Source organism: Manis pentadactyla, chromosome 17 (genome assembly GCF_030020395.1).
Source record: "Manis pentadactyla isolate mManPen7 chromosome 17, mManPen7.hap1, whole genome shotgun sequence".
Taxonomy (NCBI): domain Eukaryota; kingdom Metazoa; phylum Chordata; class Mammalia; order Pholidota; family Manidae; genus Manis; species Manis pentadactyla.
The window spans coordinates 12,410,468-12,434,762 of NC_080035.1; the positions used below are offsets into that span (position 1 = coordinate 12,410,468).

Sequence of the window (24,295 nt, forward strand, 5' to 3'; positions counted from 1 at the left end):
AGCGACGCCGCCGCGCCTCCCCCACCAAACCCGCCTCCCCGCGGGTCCCCGCCTGCCCCCGACTCGACGCCCGGGGCCTCCAGGCCTGAGGACTGCAGGGAGGCAGGAGCGGGTGCGCCGAGGGCTCGGCGGCGGGGCGGGCGCCGGCGGGCGCGGGGAATGCGGGGGGCGCGAGGCCGCCGCCCGCCGCCGCCTCAGCAGTTCCGGGTCAGCGCGGCCCGCCGAGCCCGCGCTCAGCGGCCCCGTCGGGGAAGAACACGAACCAGAGCCGCCGAAGGGCCCTGTGGCCGCAGCCAGGCGGGTCAGCGAGCGGGAAGCCGGGCGGCGGGCAGGGGGCGGCGGGCCCGTCTGCGAGGGGGAGCCTTTCCCCAGGTGCGCCCTTCCCGTCGCTGGACGGCGCGCTCACCCAGCGGTGCGGTCGGGGCGCAGAGCGCGGGCCGGGAGCCCCACTCCCTTAGCACCTGGCGGGTGTTTCCAGCCAAGGTTCAAGTAATGCCCCTCCTTGCGCGGGGGGGGGGGGGGGTTGTTTGTTTGTTTGTTTGTTGTTACCGTTTCTTCCCAGAAGCCAGCGGGGTGAACCCTCCGTTGCCTCTTTGCTACTCCTGCCTTACCTGCTGACTGGACCTGCCCTCTTCACAGTTCCCTAACATATTAACAAACAAGATGTCCTATATATGCCTTAAAAAAAATAAGTACCATTAGCACACAGTCAGAAAGCACTAGCCCTTAGAATTGTGGTAAAGGTGCAAATTGGCATCTTTTATTTACTTTCAAAGAACATAACTATTTAAAATATTGAACAGCTACTATAGGGAAGGCAAATACTATTATAGTAAAGGAAAAACATAACCAACCTTCGAAGAGTAGGAGAAAGGATGTTTTCTGTGGAACTGGTTATGATGGAAGGAAAGGTCCCTTTTATCTTTATTGTTGCTTATTTGATAGGTGCTGAAGAACCTTCACCTGAAAAAGAATCTAGAATATCTGAGTTTAGAAGAGCGCTTGGGGCTGAGCAAGTGCTTCTATTCTATTTGACTAGATAATTGGATCACCAACCCTCAATAGGAACCTGCGCTTCAGTATGCCGTGCAGTTGTTCTTGTCAAAATTTGTATTCTCATTTTTGCTTGACATTTAAAAGCCTTCAGTGGTAGAAGGTGCAGCACCTGATCAGAAGGTACATGCTCTGCCCTCAGCTTGTTTTATGCTGAATATTACCTTAAGCTAAATAGAGGTCTTACAGTAACAAAGTCGGTTTAAAATGTTTATCCCTGTTTTTTATAGACAATGGTGGGAATTCATTTTCTTTCATGTACCAGTAGTGGCCGTAAAAAATTTAAAAAGAAATATTTCAAAATTGGAAAGTTGTCAGGGAAGAGAGTTTGTCATTGTATTTACACACCATTTCCTTTCTCCATCTGGTCTTAGATTATTTAGCCTCATTTCCTAACACTCTGTTACCTCTTTCCCATTCCAGTGGTTCTCAATCCTGGCTGCACATCAGAACTACAACTTAAAATAATTCCAGGGACCCTACTCCAGATACACATTTGAAATCAGAACCTCTGGGAGTCAAGTCTGGGCATGTTTTACTCTGTTGTTATGTCTTGTTTTGGTCTCTGCAGATGATCAGATGCAAGATTAGGTTTGGAAAAACACCTGCCCTGTTCCCAAGCCACTCAAACTAAAGGCTGTTCCTTGGATGGGCCACATGATTTTATCCTTTACACATGCTATTCCTCCTACTTAAAATACTATTTTCTTTATATGCTTAATTTAACTGCTACTTGTTCAAGGTTTTTCAAAATCAAACATAACCTTCCTTGAATCTTCATCCCCTCACCAAGCAGAATTAATCGCTTCTTTTTAGCACTTTGTTCATATAAAAGAAGTTCTCTTATGGATGCAGTCCGGACCCATAGTTTAGCAATAAATTGAAAATGTTGATTAAACTGAATTTGTACATTTTATAAGGATGAGCTTGATAGTATGTAAATTATATCTAAATCTGTTTTTTAAAAAGTCAGTTAAACCAGAGAGTCATGAAAAAGTATAACATAAATACCCTAAGTATTTTGTTTTAACCTAAAGCAAGTATATGCTCATTTGCCTATCTGTTGAGAAAGTCCAAGGCCTTTTCTTTGCATATGGTCTGCTAATTATAGAGTTCTGCATTGTGTCTCCTGCATAAACAACATCTCTAAACTATCAGCTAAGATTTCCTAAGATTGCATTCCTATAAGAGGAAAAGAACTTAAAGGCCCTTGTGAAGCTATTTGAGTGCACATTTCTTCTTTATAACACTTTGTAGTTATCTCACACATACAAACAACTCACCTTTATTGGGTCTTTCCAAAATATTAAACATAGATGATAAAGAAATGACAAACTGTATTTCTACAGTATTTCATTGGTTTATATAATATTTAAATTATGAAAGCACAATAACAAGTACAACTGGCATAAACAGGTTTGGGAAGAAGCACAAGTAACTCATTGTCAGATTGTACAGTATAACTGTAGGAGCTAAAGTGGGCAGACCCACTGGAGAACAGCTTCCAAACCATGAGCTTTCTTCATGATACGGGAATTGGAAGATTGAGTTTCAAAGGAAATAGAGTAAGTTAATTGGTTTGAGGTTAAGTGTAGGTAGACTTAAGAACATCTACTGTACTTCTACATTTTAATTATTTGACTATGTGTCTATCTCCTTCATAAACACTGAGAGCATTTTGAGGGTCGAGATAGTGCCCGGCTGTTAGGGGGAGACATTGAGGAAATCCCCAGACATTCTTACATCACCATGTAAATCTTTCTTCCCATGAGAACAATTGGAATTTCAACAACTGTGAACAATTGTTTTCAAGCCATTTATTATACTAAGGTTTATGGGTTCTCCCAGAAAAGGACATATAGCATGCAAATTGCTTTGTCAAAAGGTTGTGTTAGTTTCATAAGGCTGCCAAAAGAAATAGCCACAAACTAGATGACTTAAAACCACAGAAATGTCTCTCATTGTTACAGAGGCAGAAATCTCAAATCAAGGTGTTGTCAGGACTGTACCCCCTTGCAGGTGTCTCATTTTCCTTGCCTCTTCCAGTTTCTGGTGGCTCCAGATATTCCTTGGCTTGGGGCTGCATAACGGAGTTCTGTGCCTCCACCCTCATGTGGTCTTAAAGTGTGTCTGAGTCTGAAATCCCTCTCTACCTTTCTGATCTAAAGACGTCTGTGTGGAAATAAAGGCCAACCATATGGGAACACACAGAGACTATTTATTCAGAGTTTGCTATAGAAAGGGAGTCAGCCACTATCACTTGTGTTGGCAGAGACTCAAAGATGGACATAATGGGATAGCTTTAGAGTGGAAAAAAGGGAAATGTGATGGGAGGTATACTCTGATGGGAGGCTGTTGGCATGGGGAAGCTCTAGGCAGTCTAACTAGAAACGAGGCATCCTATATGACTGGTTGAGGGTGTATATTTGGCTTTCTCTGGTTGGTCTTAAGTTGGAAGTGGGGACAAAAATTAGGAAAGCTTTCAGTTATTAATCAAGCATTGGCCATTTTGGGCCAATTGCTGCAAGGACATTGTTTGGCTCTTTAATTGTTACTAGAGATAGTGGTCTGCCTTCTCACAATTCTTAGAGACAGCAAGATGCCCTCCTGGTCTGGTCACTATAAATAATAGATTGATTTCCTAGGTTGGGTGCAGCAGGTTTGGGTCAGTGTTCTGCATTTACATAGGGTCTGGGTACTGTTTGCATAGTCAGTCCCTCACCTATCATTGGATTTAGGGCCCACCCTAAATCCAGGATATCTCATCTTGAGGTCCTTAATTATATCCACAAAGACCACTTTTCCAAATAAGATCACAACCATAGGTCTGAGGGTTAGGATGTGGACATATTTTTGGGGAAAATAGCACTATTCAATCCACTACAAGCTCCTCTTGGTTTAGAAATCATGCCTACTTGTATTTAGAGTATAAAGGACCTTGCCCCTTACTGTCCTGTCTGAGACATGCAGGTAGGTTATGACTGGATTTCACCAAAGGCCTATCATTTCTATTTGAAACAGTTGCCTAGGCATCCCTTAAAGCCTGTATTCAAGCTGCAGACTAACCACTGTATGTCTAATCCCTAAAACAAGATATTTTTAGTAGTCAAGTATTATCAGTACATTCAGAGAAATCCCACCGTTGGCAGAAAGCTAGAAGCAACATTACCCATTGCCTCTATTATCTTTTGACAGGAAGTTAAGGAACAGTACAGTTCTTCTGGTTTCTTTCTATTTCAGCATTCTGAAACTTTATAATCTCTTTGCTTAGTCAGAAAAGAAACTAATCCCTAGTCTTAGCAGATCCTAAGACACTGATTTGTAGTAGGCATGCAATATATTTTAGTGCTTCAAATAATTAATTCCTTTTGGATGACTCTGATGATGTTATAACATATCTTGAAAACATGGTTAAAAAAACTTAGTCTTTTTTACCTTAAGTATGTACTATTGATTCTTACTCATTTGTACAGTATGTCACATTTTCTCCATTATTTATTTGTTTGAATTGAACCACCCACATTGGATTCCATCAAGTTTATGACAAATGTAACCATAATTTTTAAATTGCTTGATTCCAGGGAACACTTACCTCATCTTTCCCCAGGTTAATTTTTTAGCTCCCTAGTCTAGCATAAGCTCTTAAATATTTAACTTCCCCTCCCATTTAGAAAACAAAAACAAGAACAATTTGACACTTATGTGAAAATGATCCACATAATTTTTATTTCCCTGTGTTCTGATAAAATATCTATACAAAGAGGATAAGATGAAATTATAAACCTATTTTACCCAGCAGGTCCACACAGCAATTTTTCCCATTCAGAATGAAAAATGGAGCTTATGTGACATGGGTGCACATATATAATTGCCTCCTCTTAATTCTGCTAAACCAAAAGCTCTCAAAAGCCCCATGGAGTTTGACAGCCTTGTTTTATTTTGCTCGTTAACTTGGAGAGAGATACCAGTTGATGAGTTTCCAAAAGCTGGAACCATGGCCTTTTAAAAATGTCTTCCCAAGGGTCAAATACAGGGACTTGCCTCTTGAATTCAAATGAGGATCATGCTTATCACAGTGCTTTAGTACATATTAAGTGCCTAATAAATGTTAATTTGGATCCTAAATCCTTCAAATTCCATTCTTCCTACATGTTAGGTGTGTGACCTTTGGCTATAATTTCTTAATTTCTCCAAGTCTTAGTTTATTCATCTACAAAATATAGGAAAAATATCTAGCTTGTAGGATTACTCTGTGGATTAATAAAGATAATCCACGTAAAAGCACTTAGAACAGTTCTTGTTACTTGTAACTACTCAATAAATGTTAACTATAGTTAATATAGAATGGTAGTTTATTATAGCATTTCCATTGCATTGCTTTTGTAAAGCTACCTTTTTTTTGAAAGCACTTTTTTCTAAATGACTGTATTTTATATATAAATGTGGACATTTACTATCAAATACTATAGGTATTGTAAGGTTGTTTAATCATAATTTAAATCATATATTTTAATAAATCAGTCTTTTTTAATTCATCCTTACAGTCCATACAATGTCTTGCATATATTATGTACCCACATATGTAGTTCAAATGAAAAGTTGAGTCTCTAAACTTTTCATTGATTTAAGCAATTATAATGAATTAACAGTAGATGGCAGTGTTTGTTTTATTTTTATTGTCCATTTTACAGTAGAGATCCAGAAAACACTAAAACTTTACTAATTTTAAAGCAAATATCCTTTCATGAATAGTTGGTTTAAATAAATATCACCCAAGAGCTCTTCAATTTATTGTTGCTTCAAAAATACATCAAGAAGTACCAGTTAACTTTACTTTTTATTATATAAATCTAACTTTCTTCATTTTTTAGGTTTCTTAACATATTCTCTAGAGAATACAAAAATGACTAAGATACTATATTTGCCTTCCTGGGGCTTACTGCCTAATAGAAAAATATAACGTAAAGTAATGGAAATAATTAGAATAAAAATGTGTTGAGCAGCCAGAATTTTCTAAGTGCTTACATTGCATTATTTCATTTAGTCCTAACGAAAATGCTAATGAGGCAGGTACTCCTATTGTTCGGTTTTACAGATAAAGAATCTGATGCTTGCTTAGAAAGAATTTACCTAATAAACTACTAAGTGGTATGACTTAGATTCAAAACTAGATATATTTGCTAGATATTATTACTGTAGGACCTATACTGTTACTTATCATAATATAATAGAGATAGAGAAACAACTGTAGTAAAGAGAGAGAGACATCATATCTACCCAGGAAGATCAAGAAAGACTTCTTAAAGGAGAAGCCATGTAAGATAGGCTTGAAATGCTGGCTCTGACATTGATGTAATCAGAGCAGTATTTTAGGAGCATTATTCTGTCAGTAGAACAGGGGCAATTGGGTCAACCAGATGACAGATTATTATTATACATCTATTACGTGCCATGTACTATTCTAGGCCTCTGCCCTTATGTTATGTATATCACTTTGGCCACATATATTACAATGGTCCTGGAGTTTTATAGCTGAGGATCAAAGTAGTTAAAAGACTTGCTTAAGGTCATAACAGCTGAAAAGCAGGAGAACCAAGATTCAAATATAGTTCTGCTTTCCTCCAAAAAGTTCTCACTTAAACATTGTATTTTAATTCTTGGAACTAATGATGAAATCTCATCGCCATCCCTGTGAGGCATTTGACAATTTACTTTCAGGGTCACCAAGATACATGACAGAAAAAAAACAAAGTGAAAGATTATCAACACTGATTATTTTGTAGGAGTAAAGGTAAACCAAAAAGGGGAAAAGAAGCACACAGAAGAATGTCAGTCAACAAAGAAAAGAAGAATCATAGAGTTCCTGGAGAAGGTAATGAAGCAATCTTAAGAAATAAATCATTGAAAGATAAGCAGCAACAAAAAAGTAGTATGATAGGATAATTTTGTTAAAATTTATAGCAGACTGGAATAGAGGGAAGCTGTTTAATTTCTCTAAACTTATACAGTGTTTAGAAAAGGCATAACAACTGGAGAATATAGGCCTATAATGAAAATTCATCAACTAAAATTGCTATGTAGTTATAGCAGCACTATAATTATATGTGCAAGTGGTAAAGATAAGAAAAATTAGGACAATTAAAATATTTATACTACTCCATAAAGAAATAAGTATAGGCAATTTTGAATTATCTATTATTATGATCTTTGATTTTGGTTTTGTTTATAGGCAGAAAGGAAACCCTAAGTTTGGTTTATTTATGAGAAAACATCACATTCTTTCATAATTTTGAGTAATGACATACAACTTAGAGTTTTTGCATTTAAATTTTTATTAAGTACTTTATTCTTTTGTCTAGCTCTGGCTAAGGAAGACACATCTTCATTAACGGATGCTGTAGAGCAAGTTGCACAGCAACAACAATCACAAACATCAGAATTAGAAAAAAACAAAAAAGTTATGTTTCATTTGCAGGTAACCTAGTTTATACAGTCTTTTAAATTAGTCTTTACTTTTCAAAACTATATTAAATTAGTAAAAGGGATGTTATTAAGGATACTTAATTTGGAGAGGCAATTTTAAGTGCATATTTTTCATACTTATTCCTTAATTATTTGGTTATCCCTAAGTGAAGTCTACATGAGTATTCCAGTTTCCTGGAACATTTTACACACCCATTATACAAAGATTCAACAATGTCATTCCAATCATAGTATGAGCTTATAAAACCCAAAGTATCACATAGAATTATTTTAAATTCACATCCATTTGATCATTTTTCCTAAAATGCCAAATTGAAGGAAGGTTAAATTTTTAAGCCAGTGTTTTTAAAGCTATAGCTTATGATTTACTAGTTGTCAGTGAACATTTCAAGAAGATAAGAAACATTTCTGTGTTCCTTATATTTAATAATGCATTTCACAATGCCACTACAGGGCATTTGGAAGCCATACTCAGTTTTTGCAGGCAGCACAATTAGATATAACTATACTTTGTTAATGTAGCCAATGAAGCAAAAATGGAAATGGTATCTTTACTATGTGCTTTGTAAAGGTTATTATTAAATATAGAAGTGAAAAAACTAGGCTCTAGAGTCCAACTGCTACTTCTAGTTCCAAGGTTTAATTTCTCTGTGCTTCTGTTTTCATATCTGTGAAATAGAAATAATAATAGGATCTGCTTGTAAGGTTTCATGAGGATTAAGTGAATTAATAATTGTCAATATATGTAAGGTGTCCTTGCTCTATCCTTGGTGGGCAATACAGGGCTAGATTTGACATTGGCTTTAGGTATTAATGCATCAGCAGAAATATGATGATAATTATACTATCATGGTACTATGGATTTATTATAAATATTTGCCTTGTGTTAGTCACTTTTAAAAAGAATACATTTTTACAATGGAATAGAATATAAAAATGTCTTAGATATCTATAAAGAAAATTTCTGTAGAACTTCACAGCCTTCAAAGAATTTCACATGTATAATTACACTTATATTGAGTCCCTCTCCTTGCTATTAAGCATTTTGCTAAGCATTGTCCTCACTCTTAAGTTAGTCACCATCTATTGAAGAAGGAGACAAAATAGTAGACAAGTATTTACATTATGTGTAGTAGTGTCCACAATAGAGTCATAAACACAGATTTAACACTGAACAAAGAGTGATCCCAAAGAAAGTGATGTTTCCTTTGAGTTTTAAAGGACAGCTGGAGTTTGCCTGAATGGTTGGGTGTCTGAGACAGGTTTAATGGTTGGGATGAGAAAGGTGATATTTCAGACAAAAACAGTGAAACGATTCACAGAGGCCAGAAAGAGCACTGATACATTCATAGAACTATATGTAGTGTGGTGGTGGTATAGTGTAGAGTATATTTTGAGAAGTTATGGGAGCTATATACCATGATAAGTATAACTCTGGGGGGAAAATGCTGGGGCAAAATACCTCTAAAACCAAAATCAGTCAAAGGGAGAAATAAAGTTAAGAAACCTTTTTATCATTTCATACAAGCAGTCATCCCCATCTCTCTCTTGCCCTGGCTGCAGCAGAAGATTGCTCCACACAACCTCTCTGGTCCAGATAAACCCTCCCACACCCTTGTTATTACCTTTTGATATGTAGATGGACCACTTCTCCACCCTTTGAAACACCTATTGATATGCAGATGGACTAAAGCCAGGCGAGAGATTCTGGAAATAATTGCAATTTTACCCACAATAAGTAATCTGGACTTTATACTAAAGGCGATGGGAAGGTTTTGATGGGCTGTAAGCAAGGGAGCAAATGAATGAATTTATGCTTTAGAAAGAGAATTCTAGATATATAAAAATCACTTGTCATTATTCAATATCCACTCATGCTAGAAACTCTCAACAAATTGGAAATATAAGAGAACATCCTCAATCTAAAAAACGGCATCTACATCCCTACATGAATCCTACAGTCAAGTTATTCATAATATTGAAAGACTGAATGTTTCTCTCCTAAGATAAGGAACAAGGCATGTGCCCTTGCCACTTGTATTCATTCTGTGGTACTGCTGGTTCAAGCCAGTGTAATCATGCAAGAAAAGTAAACGAAAGGTATCCAGATTCAAAAGGAGGAAGTAAAACTTTTTATTCACAAATGTCATGATTATCTTTAGAAAATCCTAAGGCATCTATTTTTAAAAAGCTATTAGGACTAACAAGTGAGTTTAGAAAGATTGTAGGATATAAGACTAATACATAAAAATTTTATTTCTGTATATTGAAAGAAACAATCAGAAGTGAAAACTAAAAACTTATTATTTATAGTAGCACCAAAACTATGAAATACTTAGGGGTAAATTTGGCAAAAATATTGTGTTACATAAAATTCTTGAAATCACAAACTTTAGTGACAGCGAATGATGGTTACCTGTAAATGGAGAAATGACAAGGGAAGAATGGATTGAAAAGCAGTCGGAGGAAACTTTTATGGGTAAAGGATACATTTATTTCAATTGTAATGGTCTCATGTACATAAAAGTCAAAACTCATTAAATTATAAAGTTTAAATGTGTACTGTTTATATCAATTTTACCTCAATAAATCTATAAACAAAAGAGAGAGAAGAAGAGGGACAGGAGAAAGAGGAGAAGGAAGAGGAGAAGAGCAACAAGATACACAATTTTAGTGAAAGGGTAGAAATGCATTGAAGGAGGAATTGACTAAAGACACAGAGAAAAGTTAAAAGTCTATTTTATTAGTCCAAGAAAGAAGAGATGATGATCAAACCAGTGGGAATGTCATTTATGCCCATATTGATTGATAGGGTCAATAGCTTGATCTGGCTGGCAGGGCATGTGTCCTTGTGCACCACTCACACATTTAATAAATACTTATTGAGTACCTACTTTGTACCAGGCATTATTTTAAGCACTGGGAAGATAGTTGTAAAGAAGATAGACAAGGTTACTGCACCCATGGGGCTTGCTTACTAGTCAGAGAAGGCAGGCAATAAAGAAACAGAAAGAAGGTAATTCCGTCGGTTAGTGAGTTGCAAGGGAAATACAATAAGGTAATGTGTGGAGAGTAACTGGAGGAGGAGGAGGATGGGTGGTTAATTTATATTTTAATTCAGGGAAGACTATTCAAAGGAGTAATAAAGCTGAACTGTAAAAGACAAAGACCTTGACAGGTTATCGCTAGGGATAGAGAATTCTAAGATTGAGAGAACTATTACAAATGCCCTCAGGTAGGAAGGAACTAGGCATATTTAATAAATAGGAGGCTGGAAGAGGGGAGAGTAACACATAAGAAGGATGGCACAATAGATAGGGACTAGAGCATTTATGGCCTTGTAAACCACATTAAGGGATTTTGAATTTTTTTATTACTGTGATGGAAACCATTGGAGGATCTTGAGCAGGGAAGTAACATAATATGATTTGTTTGTAAAAGATTCTTCTGTCCAATATATGGAGCCTAATTGAGGGCTAAGGGGAAGAATGGAAACAGAGAGACCAGGTAGAAGCTAGACCATGCTACAAAAATTGATTAGAAGTGAATTTGTGGTTTTGTTTTGGAAGGCCAGCTATCAAAATATGCTGGTTAAGTACATTGAGAAGGATGAGGTAAAGGGAAAAAACAAAATTCATTTACAGTGTTTTGTAGTATCCAGGTGAAAAGATGTGTGTTTTACTGAAATCAGGAAGACTGGGAGAGGAAAAATTTGGGTGGGTGTGTAAAATAAATATTCTTCTCTGAACATGTATAGTTGAAATGTCTATTAGGTATCCAAATAGAAATGTCAAGTGGATATTTGAAATATCAGAGCTGGAAATAAAGATTGAGGTTCATCAGCATATTGTGTTTTTCAGTATACTTTCCTCTCTTGTCTCTCCAGGAGACTGAGTTTGCCTTTTTAGTGCATTGCCTCCCTCCCACAATTATAAATTTATTTAAAGAAGATGACTATACTAGATAGAAAGAAAAAAAGATGGAGAATGGCCTGCAAAGTTGTTTTGGTGGGAGGATCTATAGAATTGGACAAACATATATGGATAATAAAGAGCTATAGATAATATAGATAAGAGAGAATAAAGATACAGATAATAAAGAATGGCTCCCTTTAGTCAGTGATTCTGTAACATCTTTCTGTGTTGACAAATACTAACTGCACTAGTTGGGGTGAGGATTTAATGTGTGTAACTGCTGAATCAGTGTGTTATATACTTGATCAATATAATATTGCATATCAACTACAATAAGAAAATACACTTAAAAATAAAGCCCCCAAAATAAAGGAAGGATCCCTAAGTATTACCATTAGTTAATTAGTTTGGGAAAATAGAGGTATAATAATTTGCATTTTTGGTCCCAAGTCTTCATCCTTGTGTATATCCACACCTTTTGACATGTATCATTACAATGCCCTTCCTTAGTGGGTGTGCATACTTCTCCCCCTTGTCTGAGCCTCATCATGTGACCAACTGGGATGTCAACAGATGTTATTCAGGCAGAAACTTGAAAAAGCTCCTCCATAATTGAGCTGCTGTTCTTTTGCATTTGCTATCATCATGAGAAGGACATGCCTTGACTGACCCACTGGAGAAAAAGATACATATGAAGCAAAGCCAGGACATCGCAGGCAGTCCAGTCAGTCAAACTAAAACATCTTACAGCCAGCCAACTCCCAGACATTTGGGCAAATCTAACCAAGGTCAACATCTAACTAACCCTAGCTGCTCTGTCCTGTGAGCAATAAACATTTATTGTTGTATGTCACTAAGATTTTTTAGTTCTGGCAATAGATAACTGATACAGGAAGAATATGATGGGATGGGGTGTAAGGCTAGTCTGATTTCTGGACATGATAAATTTGAGATGGCCAGTGGTTGCTGGGTATAGGACTCAATAGCCACTTATGTTCCATGAATTAGCATATATGTAGCTCAAGATGTGAGTATTGATAAGCTACCCAAGGAGTATGTATAGAATGAAAGGAGGAACTTACAACTGCACCCTGAGAAAGATCTATATTTGAAGAAACTATTGAGATTGGGAAGGAATGTCCAGATACATCTAAGAAGAACCAAAGAAGAGTGATAGTGTGAAAACTAGGTTTTAAAAAGGAGGTGCTGGTTAGAAACACCTAATGCCACAGAGAGACAATGTAGACATCTTTATACTCATTTTACAAATAAAGAAAGGTTTGGATAGGGTAATTAAGTTTGCTATGTATGATCATACCAACTAGTAAATAGCACTAGAACCTAGATCTTTTGATTTTTAACCTAGGGCTTTATAATTTTTATCATATTGTCTTTCTTCAGTGTGTACTTTTGATGTCCATAAATATTAAAGTATCTTTTACATATAAAATGTTAAGACAAATGATAAAATTTTAATATCTGGAATTAGATGAACATTAAAAAGTAAGAAACCTTTGACTCTGGGCTCCCTCTGAGCTTATAATTTTGTTGCTTTATTGCATGTTTCCTTCTATTATACATCAATTTTTCTGTATCTGTTAAGTATGTATTTTTTATGTTGTGATTTTCCTACATGTACCATGGATCAAAACAATGACGTTGCTCTCATGTTGAATATCATGAATTAATAATAATCTTGAAATATTTTACAGAATGAACTTCATGAGCTTGAAAAACAAATAGCATCTGTTTCTGCAGAAACTAAAGAAAGAGAAAGGCAAATCTATCAACAAGATGCTGCTATAGAAAATACCAAACTTCAGTGTGAAAACCTGGAAACTCAAGTCAAATCTTTACATACAGAAAATGTAAAGCTTAAATTTGACATAGAAGCAGCCCAAGAAGACTTTGAGGAACACATGCTAAGATATAATGAATATTATGCAAAAATGAAAGTACATAAAGATAGTTTGGCAGAGATAGAAAGCAAATGGTCATTCATGACTGAACTCCATGAAAAACGAGATCTTGTTAAAAAACTAATGACAATGAAAGAGGAACTTACACAAGATTCCCAAAATCCAGAAGGAAACCAGATGAAACAAGTACAGGTTTGAAATATCACTTACCAAACTTTTTCTATTACTCCTTTTTCTACAAGTATACTTACTGATACATTTATCATTAACTTAATAAAATACCCATAGCTGCTCTAACTAGATTCAGAAACATTTTCATGACTCTTAAAAACTTGGTTAAGTACATGAGTTATGTAACAACTATGCCAAAAGTGCAAATGCATAAGGGGAATGTCCCTAAATCCCCTGTAGATTAATTAAAATATACAGTCAAACAAAATCAAAGTGAACAATTAACCCATTTGTTGCAGAAAGTGTGACTCACAAAAATATTGAAGCCCTAGTTTCTAATGGATCCAGACCAATTCAAATCAATAGTATGCATGATTATGTTATACAAACAATATAAATTAATAATTGCACCTTAGGCATCTTTCTATTTCTTTTACTATTCTTTGAAGGTAGTGGGAGATACAAACTTAAAATATGATTCCTTGTTCAAAAATTTAAAAGTATCCTTTGCACTGTTGCTAGGTAATTGTCACTATTTACTGCCGCTTTCCTTTATGTTTTATTTTTTCATTTGGTCTTTAGTTCTAAGTTTTTAAATCAAAGGCTGATTGTTTGTATAAACGTTCTTTATTCTTCATACTTTGTACTATAGAAGTAATATTCTAATACTATGTACCAAAATTAAATGTGATGGTTAGTTAAATTATAGAATCACTGAAAATCTTAGATTTATTTGACCATTCATTGTTTGACTTGTGTATTTTAAATTTCATAAACATACAGGAAGACATTACAAAGCTAAAGGCTCAAATTATAACTGTAAAAGAATCTATCATTGAAAAAACTTGTTTTCTTGAGGAAGAAAAAAATACCCATGAAAAATTAAGAAAAGAAATCGAGGTAAGTCAGTTATCTGAATTTCACTGTTTGATGGGATCATTTCTTAAGCTTACACTATCTTCATAATTTCCATAGTTTATTATCAATTCCTAAAATAGCTAGAGAACAAAAAGGAGCTATAAAAAATAGTGAAGTCCAAATCTTTGATAGTGATAACGTCCTTCAGGTATATTTAAATATGTGAATATATTTAAACAACTGAGCATTCATTCCTGTTATAATGTGGCCCAGAATTCATACAAGTCTAATTCCACCAAGAATTTGGTACCCAATTAATGGCTAGAAAGTGGAGTCTATCAAAGTCAAAAAGGTTGGTCATTCCTAGAAAGACATCAGAAACTCCTCAAAATAGAGTAAAAGATAATGGAAGGCATTATCTTCCTAATGCCTATCTAAACCTTTCTAACTTCATTTTTGCTGTTATCAATAGTCAAACAAGCTGATATGCAAAATTGAATGTGAGACTAAATTTGGGGTACTGCTGGTAGACTTCTATACTCATTGTTTAGATGGGTAGAGAACAAAAGTAGCAAAAAATGTTGAGGTCAAATAAATAATTTTCACTCTTAGGACGTTAATTTGAGTGGCAAAAAGACGCATGTTTTCAACTTGCTTGTGACTAATTTGACACAATAAAAAAGCATCTAAGGAATTTAAAGATAAAAATGCTTACCTTCACAAAACATTCACTTTAAGAAACACCATTTTCTCTTATATTTTACTAGTAATCTAAATGACATTTTTTGCCCTTCTAGATCAAGATTTATTATAAAACTAAAAATAGTAAGACAAAACATAAGTAACATCAAAATATTCATAAAATGATTAATGAAACAGAAAAAAGGAATCCAGAAATAATCCATCATAAATGGTACCAAAAAATTAGGTTAGCCATATGGAAAAATAAAACAAATTTGGAAATAGCATTGGCTTCCTACCTCATAACCCACACATACACACACTTCCAGGAGGACTGAAAATATAGATGAACTTAGCTATTTGTGTCAGAGAAGTATTTCTTTTAAAAGACACACACATATAGATATACACACACAAACTGCATGATTAAATATTACTTTTGACAATATCATATAATCTAGATTATCAAAATGCACCATACCAATAGAGAAGATGACTCATTTTGAGAGAAGATGTTTCTAACTTACATAAATGACTAGGAGATAAGAAAATGTCAAACAAACCAGTAAAACATTGGATAATGGCATGAAAAGACTAATTTTTTGAAAGATGGATATCCAAAAAAATGTAGAAAAGATGACTAACCTAATTAACAATAACAGATTTATATTTAAAACCACAATGAGGTCCAATATTTAGCCCATCAAATTACCAGGTCGGTAAGATGTGAAAATACTTGAATTCTAATATAGTATTGGTATGAGTGTAAATTGATAAAAAAACATTTTGGAAAGGCATTTGAGATTATCTAGTAAGTTATAAGAATAAGTACACAAATTATAAAGGGTTAGCTTGATTTATGATTAATGCATAAAAACAATTCATCAATTTATTAATTGATCTAGGACCATCACCTAGATCAAGATATGAAACTTTCCCATAATGACCAGGAAGTTCTCTTGTGCTCTTTTCCTTAGGCAGCCATTTTTCTGATTTTTAAAACAACTAATTGAGACAGAATTCATATACCATACAATTCACTCACCGAAAGTGCATAATTCAATGGTATTAGTATATTCACAGATAATTTGTAACCATTGCTATAGTTAATTCTAGAAATGTTCATCACCTAAAAAAGAAATCCCATAACTTTTAGCTTTAACCTTTCCATTTGTCTGTTTGCCTATATTTTTGCTCTACTATATGCTTTCTCCCTTTTTGATTCTCTAAGATTCCTTCTTTTATCATTTCCTTTTTCTTTAGAAAACTTATAAATTTATTCTTTTAGGATAGGTCTATTGGTGACAAAGGTCTATTGTTTTTTTTTATAGTTTGTTTTTCATCTGAGGATGTCCTGATTTTTCTTCATTCCTGAAGATTATTTTTGCTGGATATAGAATTTGAGTCAACAGTTCTTTCTATATTTGAAAAATGCTGTGCCACTTCTTTGTGGCTTCCATGATTTCTGATAAGAAATCCTCTGTCATTCAAATTGTTTTTCTCTCTGTAGATAAGTTGTTTGTTTCTTGCTGCTTTCAACATTTCTGTCCACTTTTCAGGTTTACTGTGATGTGTTATGGCATAAATTTCTTTGGATTTATCCTATTGTGAATACTCTACGCTACTTGATTCTGTAGGTTTATATCTTCTGCCAAGTTTGGCATATTTTCAGCTCTTATTTATTTGAATAGTTTTTCAACTGTACCCTCTTTCTCTTTTCCTTTCAGGACTCTGATTACACAAATGATAGGTCTTTTTTGTTATAGTCCCACAGGTCCTTGGGGCTCTTGGTGTTAGTGTTTAGGCTCTTGGTGTTCATGCATGTTGATTATTATTTCTTACTCAGTTTGAGATCATCTGGGTTCTTGTTTTGATGAGTGATTTTTCTATTGAAATGTTGAATATTATGTTTTGAGACTCTGGATGATTGTTACTTCCAGGTGGTGTTGGAAATAAGAATTCTCTATTCAGTCTCCATTGACACCCATGGAGGGAGGAAGGGTTTCTTGTTACTCCCAGAAGTGGGAGTTCTGGTTGTCCATTAGACTTCTGCCAGTCAAGACAGGGCATCTTGTTAGTGCTTCCCCGTGGCCTCTATAGACACCAAATAGATGTGACCTTATTACTACTAAGTGGTGAAATCCTAACTTTCCAGATGGCCTTCTGTCAATGAGAAGGGGAAGGGTGTTTTGTTGTCACTAGAATGCAGCAGAAGTCCAAGCTCCCCGAATGAGCCTCACTGGCACCAAAGAGTGTGATTTGTTGCTTCCTAGTGGGGATGAAAGCCCTGGCTGCCAAGTTAGCCTTCTCTGACACCACCCTAGCAAAGGGATTGGAGTACTTTGTTATCGCTTAGCAAGGGTGGAATTTTAGGCTTTCCTCTCAGCCTTTGCTGGTGTGGTGGTGGAGGAGGCCTAGTTTTTTCTGTAGTATTTGACTTTAGTAGAGTAGTGACTACCGAAAAGTTTTCTGTCTTGCTAGTCTCCTCTTTTCCAGGTTCTTTGACTAGAGAGCAGACTTTTCCTGGAGCTTATTTTGTCTGTACCTACTGGTATTTCTAAGATGCTTTCCTCTCCAGTGTCCAGTCTGGGGCATATGAGGCAAAATGAAAACTCACTGCATGTTGTTCCTTGGGTTCTGAGGTCCCTACTCAGTTGCCTTCTTTGCTCTACCTGTCAGATGATTCTTACTTTTGTTTTATATCTATGTAAATATGATGTCCATGGGTTTTAGTTGTACTTAGCAGTAGGAATATATATGTATGTATATAAAGTATACCTACTTTTATCTTCACAGAAGCAGAATTGAAAATGGGTGTTTTAATGGTAAAGGGTGATATAAGTAGCCACTAATTTTAGATTTAGATGAAATATAATTCAGCTTGAGACTTGATTTTTAATTTTTTTCATCAGTAAACTTTTTTCCCTGAAATTTAATGAGATGTTATTAAGCTTTCATAATAGGGATACCTCTGTTAAGATTCTTTTAGACTTTTTAATTTTAGTTCTGTGATGTCTAATACATTCAAAAGTTGTCTTCAATTCTTTCACAATATACAGTCGGAAAATAGAAAATCAAAGAAATTAAAGATTATCTATGATAAATTATAAAACTGAAAGAAAAATATAGCTACAACATTGTCTTGAGAATGTTGTATTTTTGTCCAACAATTTTTTCTTGCTTGATGAGAATCAATCACTGGTGTGAATAATCTATTTTGCAAAACAGTTTTCTTGTTCTTCTTTTAGTCTTTTTTTTTTTACTCCTTCTGAATGTTTTTAGCCATGGCCTTGGTACAGTTCATGGTCATCTTTTGCCTGGATTACAGCATTCTTTAGTTCTATTCTGTAATGCTTTCAGGCAACTTCTGCTTTTTATGCTTTAGTTTTGATATTAATGTTGCTTTTTACATTTCTTTTAGTTCAGAAAAATTAAAATCATTTTTGAATTTCATATTTTTTTCATCAAATAAATGTTTTTGATATTTTTAGGCCATATATAAATGAAACAAGTATTTCCAAATATTTATTGCAAAATACCTTTATTCCCATCTATTGTCTGTCTTTATATATGTTTTAGAAGAAAGGAACTAAAGATAAGAAAGAGGAGAATAAAGATAAGCTATGAGTCATTGACAAAAAAATTGGGAAAGCAAAATACAAAGCATACAAGCACAAAGCCTCAAATACAAAGCATTAAGCAACCATCAGTGCTTTTTAGTTCAAGGTTAAAAAAATGTTATTTGCCAAATCCAAGAATTTTCAGGAAAGAGAAACTAGAGCAGTTAGATTTTTAGCAAATGATGAGTACTACAAGCAGTATTTTGTGATAACAGACATTGTATAAAATATTTTGAGGTTCATTGACAGTTATTCTTGCCTAAATTTTGTACAAGCTGAGCTCTAAATTTAAAAGGATAGGGGAAAATTTAGAGGACTTTCAGAGATAGTGGAGATCAGGAGAAAAATATGTTTAACTTGGTACAGTATAACATGCTGCTTACACAATTAACTAGCTCATTCATTTATTGATGTCAGCCACAGAAGTGATTGCACAACTAGAAAACCAGTCCTATGAGAAAAACTAAAACAAGGCTAAAAGGTGACCTAGAAGCAGGATAAGATTTATTCAGATAGCTAGATAACATGGTAATAAATTATTCTATCTTATAAAAAGTATAAGAAAGTTCAGTATCATTAAATCTATTGTTGTTTATTGAGTGCCTGGTAATTTTTAAAGCTCTTTATATAAGCTATCTCATTTAAATCTTCATAATAACATGTTTTACAGAATTTCAGAAAATGTAAATAACTTGTACAAAGTTTATGGCTGATGATAAGTGACAGAGTAGGGTATGAATCCAGGTCTGTTGGACGCTACTCTCCCAATCTTTTAAAGATGGTTTTCATTTCAATAGGAATACATTGTCTTTGTAAATCATATTTGGAAACATTCAGTTAATAATTAAACATTTTTAGACATGTGAAAAATAGAAAAATATTACCTATACTAATAATTAATAAAAACCAAATCACAGTAGACTCAGAAGTTCTTAGATATGGACTGAAAATTATGACAAATATGTTAAATATTCCACAGAAAGAGATGGATGTAATAGATGGAGGGAATTTTAATCATATGAAAGAACAAAATGGAAATCTGAGAATTGAAAATAAAATAATAAAATTTTGGTGGGCGGAATTAACAGCAGATTAGATAAAACAGAAGGCAAGATCTTTCTTGAACTTGAAGACAGGTGGTAGAAGTCATCAAAGCAAGTGTGCAGAATAAAAAGGAGAAAAACTGAAGACGATGCATGGAGCCTCAATGATCTATGGGACCATGTTAAGCAATGTGACATATGGGTAACTAGAGTCCCAAAGGAAAGGAGAAAGAAAAAGGAACAGAAAATCATTTGAAGAAATACTGAGTAAAACTTTTCCAAACTTGACTAACAAAACAGCTCATAGATTCAATAAACTTAGCAAACCCTAAGCAGGATAAATACAGAAAAGGAAATTATAGTCAAGCTTCTGAATACCAAATATAAAGAAAAAAATTCTTAAAAGCAGCCAGAAGCAAAGTCACATTAAATACATAAGAACAGTGATGAGAACAGTAATTGATTTTTAATATGGATTTTATTTTTTCAGCAGTTTTAGATTCTCAGCAAAACTGAGCAAAAAGTACGGTTTTCATATGCTTTCTGTCCACCCATAGTCTCCCACACTATCAATATCCCCCACCAGAATGGTACATTTATTACAATCTATGGACATATATTGATACATCCTTGCCCAGAGGTATGAGGCAAGAATCAATGAAATTGAATTCATAATTAAAACCCTCCCCCTTAGGAAAGCTTCAGACTGACACGGCATCACTGGTGAATTCTATCAAACATTTATTGGATATCAATTTATATGTTAATTGTGTGTGTGTGTGTATTCAATGTATAAAAGATATATAAAATGTATCAAAAAAGTATGAAAAAATCTTTTGAGTATAACATCATTATCTAATATGGTAACATTTCAGTTTTAACTAATTTATTTCTAATCCTTTTAAAGTCATTTTTCTATTTTGCCAACATATCAGTAGGCCTACTTCACCAATTTTAACAAATTATCTGTATTTGTAGAAAGAATTATCTGAATTTCAGAATTAACAAAAACTGAAAACTTTAACAGTATATGAAGTTTATGGCAATTTTTGTAAAGCATTTGTTGGCAAGTTTTCACTTTTTTTGTACAGCAGTGGTTTGGAATGCTTAGAGTGCCTCTGAACCATTTCTTCTGCTAATGCTGCACAACTGCATTTCAGTATAATTGGTTTCCTTTCTAATTCTGTATGTTTTATTGTATTCACTTAAAAACATTATTTTAAAAAGGAGTCCATAGTCGTCACAATACTGTCAAAAGGATTCATGGCATAATAAAGGTAAAGAAGCCCTGAATTAAGAAAGGAGCTGGAAAAGAGAGAAGATAACCTTTGCTAGGGGAAAAGCAGAGAGGAGTTTGGAACTCTCATGCAGTAATCATGGGCATGTGAAAGTGGTGCACTTTGGAAAACAGTCTGGCAGTGCCTCAAATGGGTAAACATAGAGTTACCTTATGATCCAGGAGTTCCACTCTTAGCTATATGCCCTAGAGAAGTGAAAGCATACGTCCACATAAAAACTTGCACATGAATGTTCATAGCAGCATTGTTCGTAATAGCCAGAAAGTGAAAGCAACTCAATTGTCCATGAAGTGATGAATTGGATAAATGTATCTATCACACAATGGAATATTTGGCAAGAAAAAGGAATCAAGTTCTAAAACAGGAACGACCTTTAAAAACATTATGCTAAGTGAAAGAAGGCAGTCATAAAAGACCACATATTGTATGATTCCATTTATATGAAATGTCCAGAATTGGCAAATCTATATGAAGAGAAAGTAGATTAGTGGTTGCCTAATGCTAAGGATGGGAGTGGGGGGAATGGACAGTCACTCCGAATGGACAAAATTTCATTTTGTGGGGTAAAGAAAATGTTTTAAAATTGATTGTGGTGATGGTTGCACAATTCTGTGAATATAATAAAAACCATTGAATTTCACACTTTAAAAGATGGATTGTATGCTATGGTAATTATATCTCAATAAAGTTGTTAAAGATTAGGTGTTCTTTGTATAACCACAATAATATCAGAAATTTTTACTTTTTTTCTTTTCTCGTGGTCAGATACCAAAACCCTTGCCCTTGCCCTTTTTGCACTGTGCTTCTTTGCCTTCCAGTGTATCATTGTCTGTCTCAGCATAAATATTCTGATCTACTTAATAGCAAAGAAATGGGCTACATAATCTCCTAGATCTTTTAGGTCAGTGGGCCTGTGTTTCAGTGAACTACTGGATATAGGAAATGAAACTATTTCTCTAACTGATAACTGCTTATCTAAGAAGGCACTCCATCACAGATGCTTCACTTGGGTTCAAATCCCAAACACCTTCAGTTGCTACCTGTGAGATCTTTGTCCAATCACTTAAACCCTTTGATCTTCACTTTATAAAAAAATGGGGATAATGATATCTATATAATAAGGTGTTAGGAGAATTTAATTGTATGTAAAAATCTCTCAGCACAGTATCTAACATGTAATAAGTATTGAATAAATAATTACAATTGCTGTTTATTTTTATTATAATTATTAAGTGAATAATTTCTAATCAAGTGCTTTCCTTTTTAGAAGAGTCAAAATATCTTTTATGGCTGTTTAGTGTTTGTCCTTCTCAAGCCCTGTTGACATGTATTCTTGATTTAATAGGTACAACATAAGAGATATGGTGCAATTCTTAAGCGTTTGCACTGTCAGGTGAACAAACTTCAGTCAAACAGAAGACAATGGCAATGGAACATTGAACAACTGGAAAAAACCGCAGCTGAACTAAGAAAACGCATTGGAATGAAAGATTAATATGGCCATAGAGCAATGTAGAGCACAGAATGCCTGCAAAACTTATGGGACATAAGGATTAGCAAATCCTTTGGATTCTTAACAACCAGCATTCGCCGTCAGCAGTCTGTCTGAATGAAAGATGCATTTTCTTTTTGTTTTAATCAGTCATGTTTCAAAGTGCCTTCCAACCCTACAATTGATAGCAGTAGATAGACAATAGTTATGTTTACAGAAGAATCGTGGAAGACTCTGAATGTTTTGTGTGTAAGATATACTGTACTCATGAATGCCTGTTTATAAACATACGGCCTTCACTATCATATCAAGTAAAAATTTAGAAGAAGAAAAACACTTGAATTTACAATGATTTTAAAATTGTTAAGATATTTTAAGTGATTGTTTCAAACTTTGTTACAGCGTACTTTTTTACCACAGCCTTCATAATAGTCATAAATATTGGCATTTACAATAATGTTTTATGTTCAATGCTTCAGATATTTTACTCAGTTTTCTCCTTTATGCATAAGGTAACAATCATTTTTTATTAGGTAACATATTTTTAAAGTGCATAAAAATTTTTATTCATTTTTCTATCTGTAAATTTCTTTATTAATATTCTGTAACTAAACTTAAAGTATAACATTGTATAAGACAAATATTCCAGCTCTTAAAAGAATACTAATCAATAGAGACTAACATTTTTTTTTTCTCATTGAAGGTCATATGCTATATCCATAGCAACAAGTCAAAACTTAACTTGTCCCTTTTAAGATAAAAATGCTCTGCTCCATTGAGTCAAATTTTTAGGAGCAGAAACAAAACATTAATTATTGAAGACATGGTGTTTAAATATTCACTCTTAGGGTTTAGTGATTTCAAAGCAATAACATCAAAAAAGTATCTCAAGTCCATTTTCTCCTCACTTTACTACGTGCCTAAGATTCAGTGAGAGTGTAGCTGATAGAAAACCAGATATTAATAATCTTGTTATATCTAATGTTAATAGTCCTATTATGAATTAGCATGACCTATTATGGCTAACACTTCAAATGGCTTATGCTGTAATACAATCAGCTTTAATCCATAACTCAGAAATGCAGCTATGAATAAAAATGCTTAAGCTTGCAGATTGTAGGGAATACCCACTATGCTCAGCTGAAGACAGGGCTGAACCAAATGCCAATTACAGAAAAGTATTTGAATGTAATTTGCATATTCAAAAGGCCATTCTTGTAATTATACTTCATAATTTCATTTACAGTTTATAAAAGAAAATTTCTAGTTTTTTCTACTCTTTAAATTTATAATAGGTTTCAAAATAATTTGTACATGATAACTAACACCTTACGCTCTATTTTTAAGAGTTTATTTTTAAATTAAGATATAAAGAAAATAAATTTAATCTGCTTAAGCTAATATGCCCTATTAGAGAAAGACATTTTCAATGTAGCTTTCTAAACTACCCATGTTAACAATACCTGTACCTATTTTAAATTTTGTGACAGTTGAATGAATTATTTGAAGGAAAAAAGTTTCCTTCCTTGTTCTTCTAGTCTTGAATGTCATTTCACATGATGGCGGCTTTCAGATTAACCAAGAAGAACTACAATTTGAGGTATCCTCAAGCCTGATAATATGGGAAGTGGATTTAGTATTCCAACATGGTCATTTATAAAGTTAGAAAATTAATCAAAATTTTTTCTCTGTAACTGAACCTAGCTTAGAATATGAGCTCTTCTGCTTAATGGCCTTTGTCAATGTAGCTTCAGGAGTAAGGA

The 24,295-nt window shown here is 34.4% G+C and overlaps 1 protein-coding gene across 2 annotated transcripts; it reads left to right on the forward strand.

The window, feature by feature from the left end:
* The first annotated feature begins 42 nt into the window (after positions 1–42).
* CCDC122 (coiled-coil domain containing 122) lies at positions 43–24,034 on the forward strand. 2 transcript variants are annotated; one of them, XM_057494419.1, is made up of 6 exons: positions 172–301; positions 6,837–6,925; positions 7,413–7,528; positions 13,163–13,561; positions 14,324–14,440; positions 22,386–24,034. In XM_057494419.1, the coding sequence occupies exons 2-6, from the start codon at positions 6,880–6,882 to the stop codon at positions 22,533–22,535; spliced, it is 828 nt and encodes a 275-aa protein (XP_057350402.1). In that variant the 5' UTR covers positions 172–301; positions 6,837–6,879; the 3' UTR covers positions 22,536–24,034. The 2 variants fall into 2 exon arrangements, with proteins under 2 accessions (XP_057350403.1, XP_057350402.1); XM_057494420.1 differs by lacking the exons at positions 172–301; positions 6,837–6,925; positions 7,413–7,528 and adding an exon at positions 43–112.
* Positions 24,035–24,295: the final 261 nt, after the last annotated feature.

Bases quoted from the DNA above. Each gene is read 5' to 3' on its own strand.
- CCDC122 (XM_057494419.1), top strand. From the start codon at position 6,880: ATGTCAGTCAACAAAGAAAAGAAGAATCATAGAGTTCCTGGAGAAG. The intron at 6,926-7,412 runs GTAATGAAGCAA...TCTTTTGTCTAG, and splicing joins TCATAGAGTTCCTGGAGAAG to CTCTGGCTAAGGAAGACACA. The intron at 13,562-14,323 runs GTTTGAAATATC...ATAAACATACAG, and splicing joins ACCAGATGAAACAAGTACAG to GAAGACATTACAAAGCTAAA.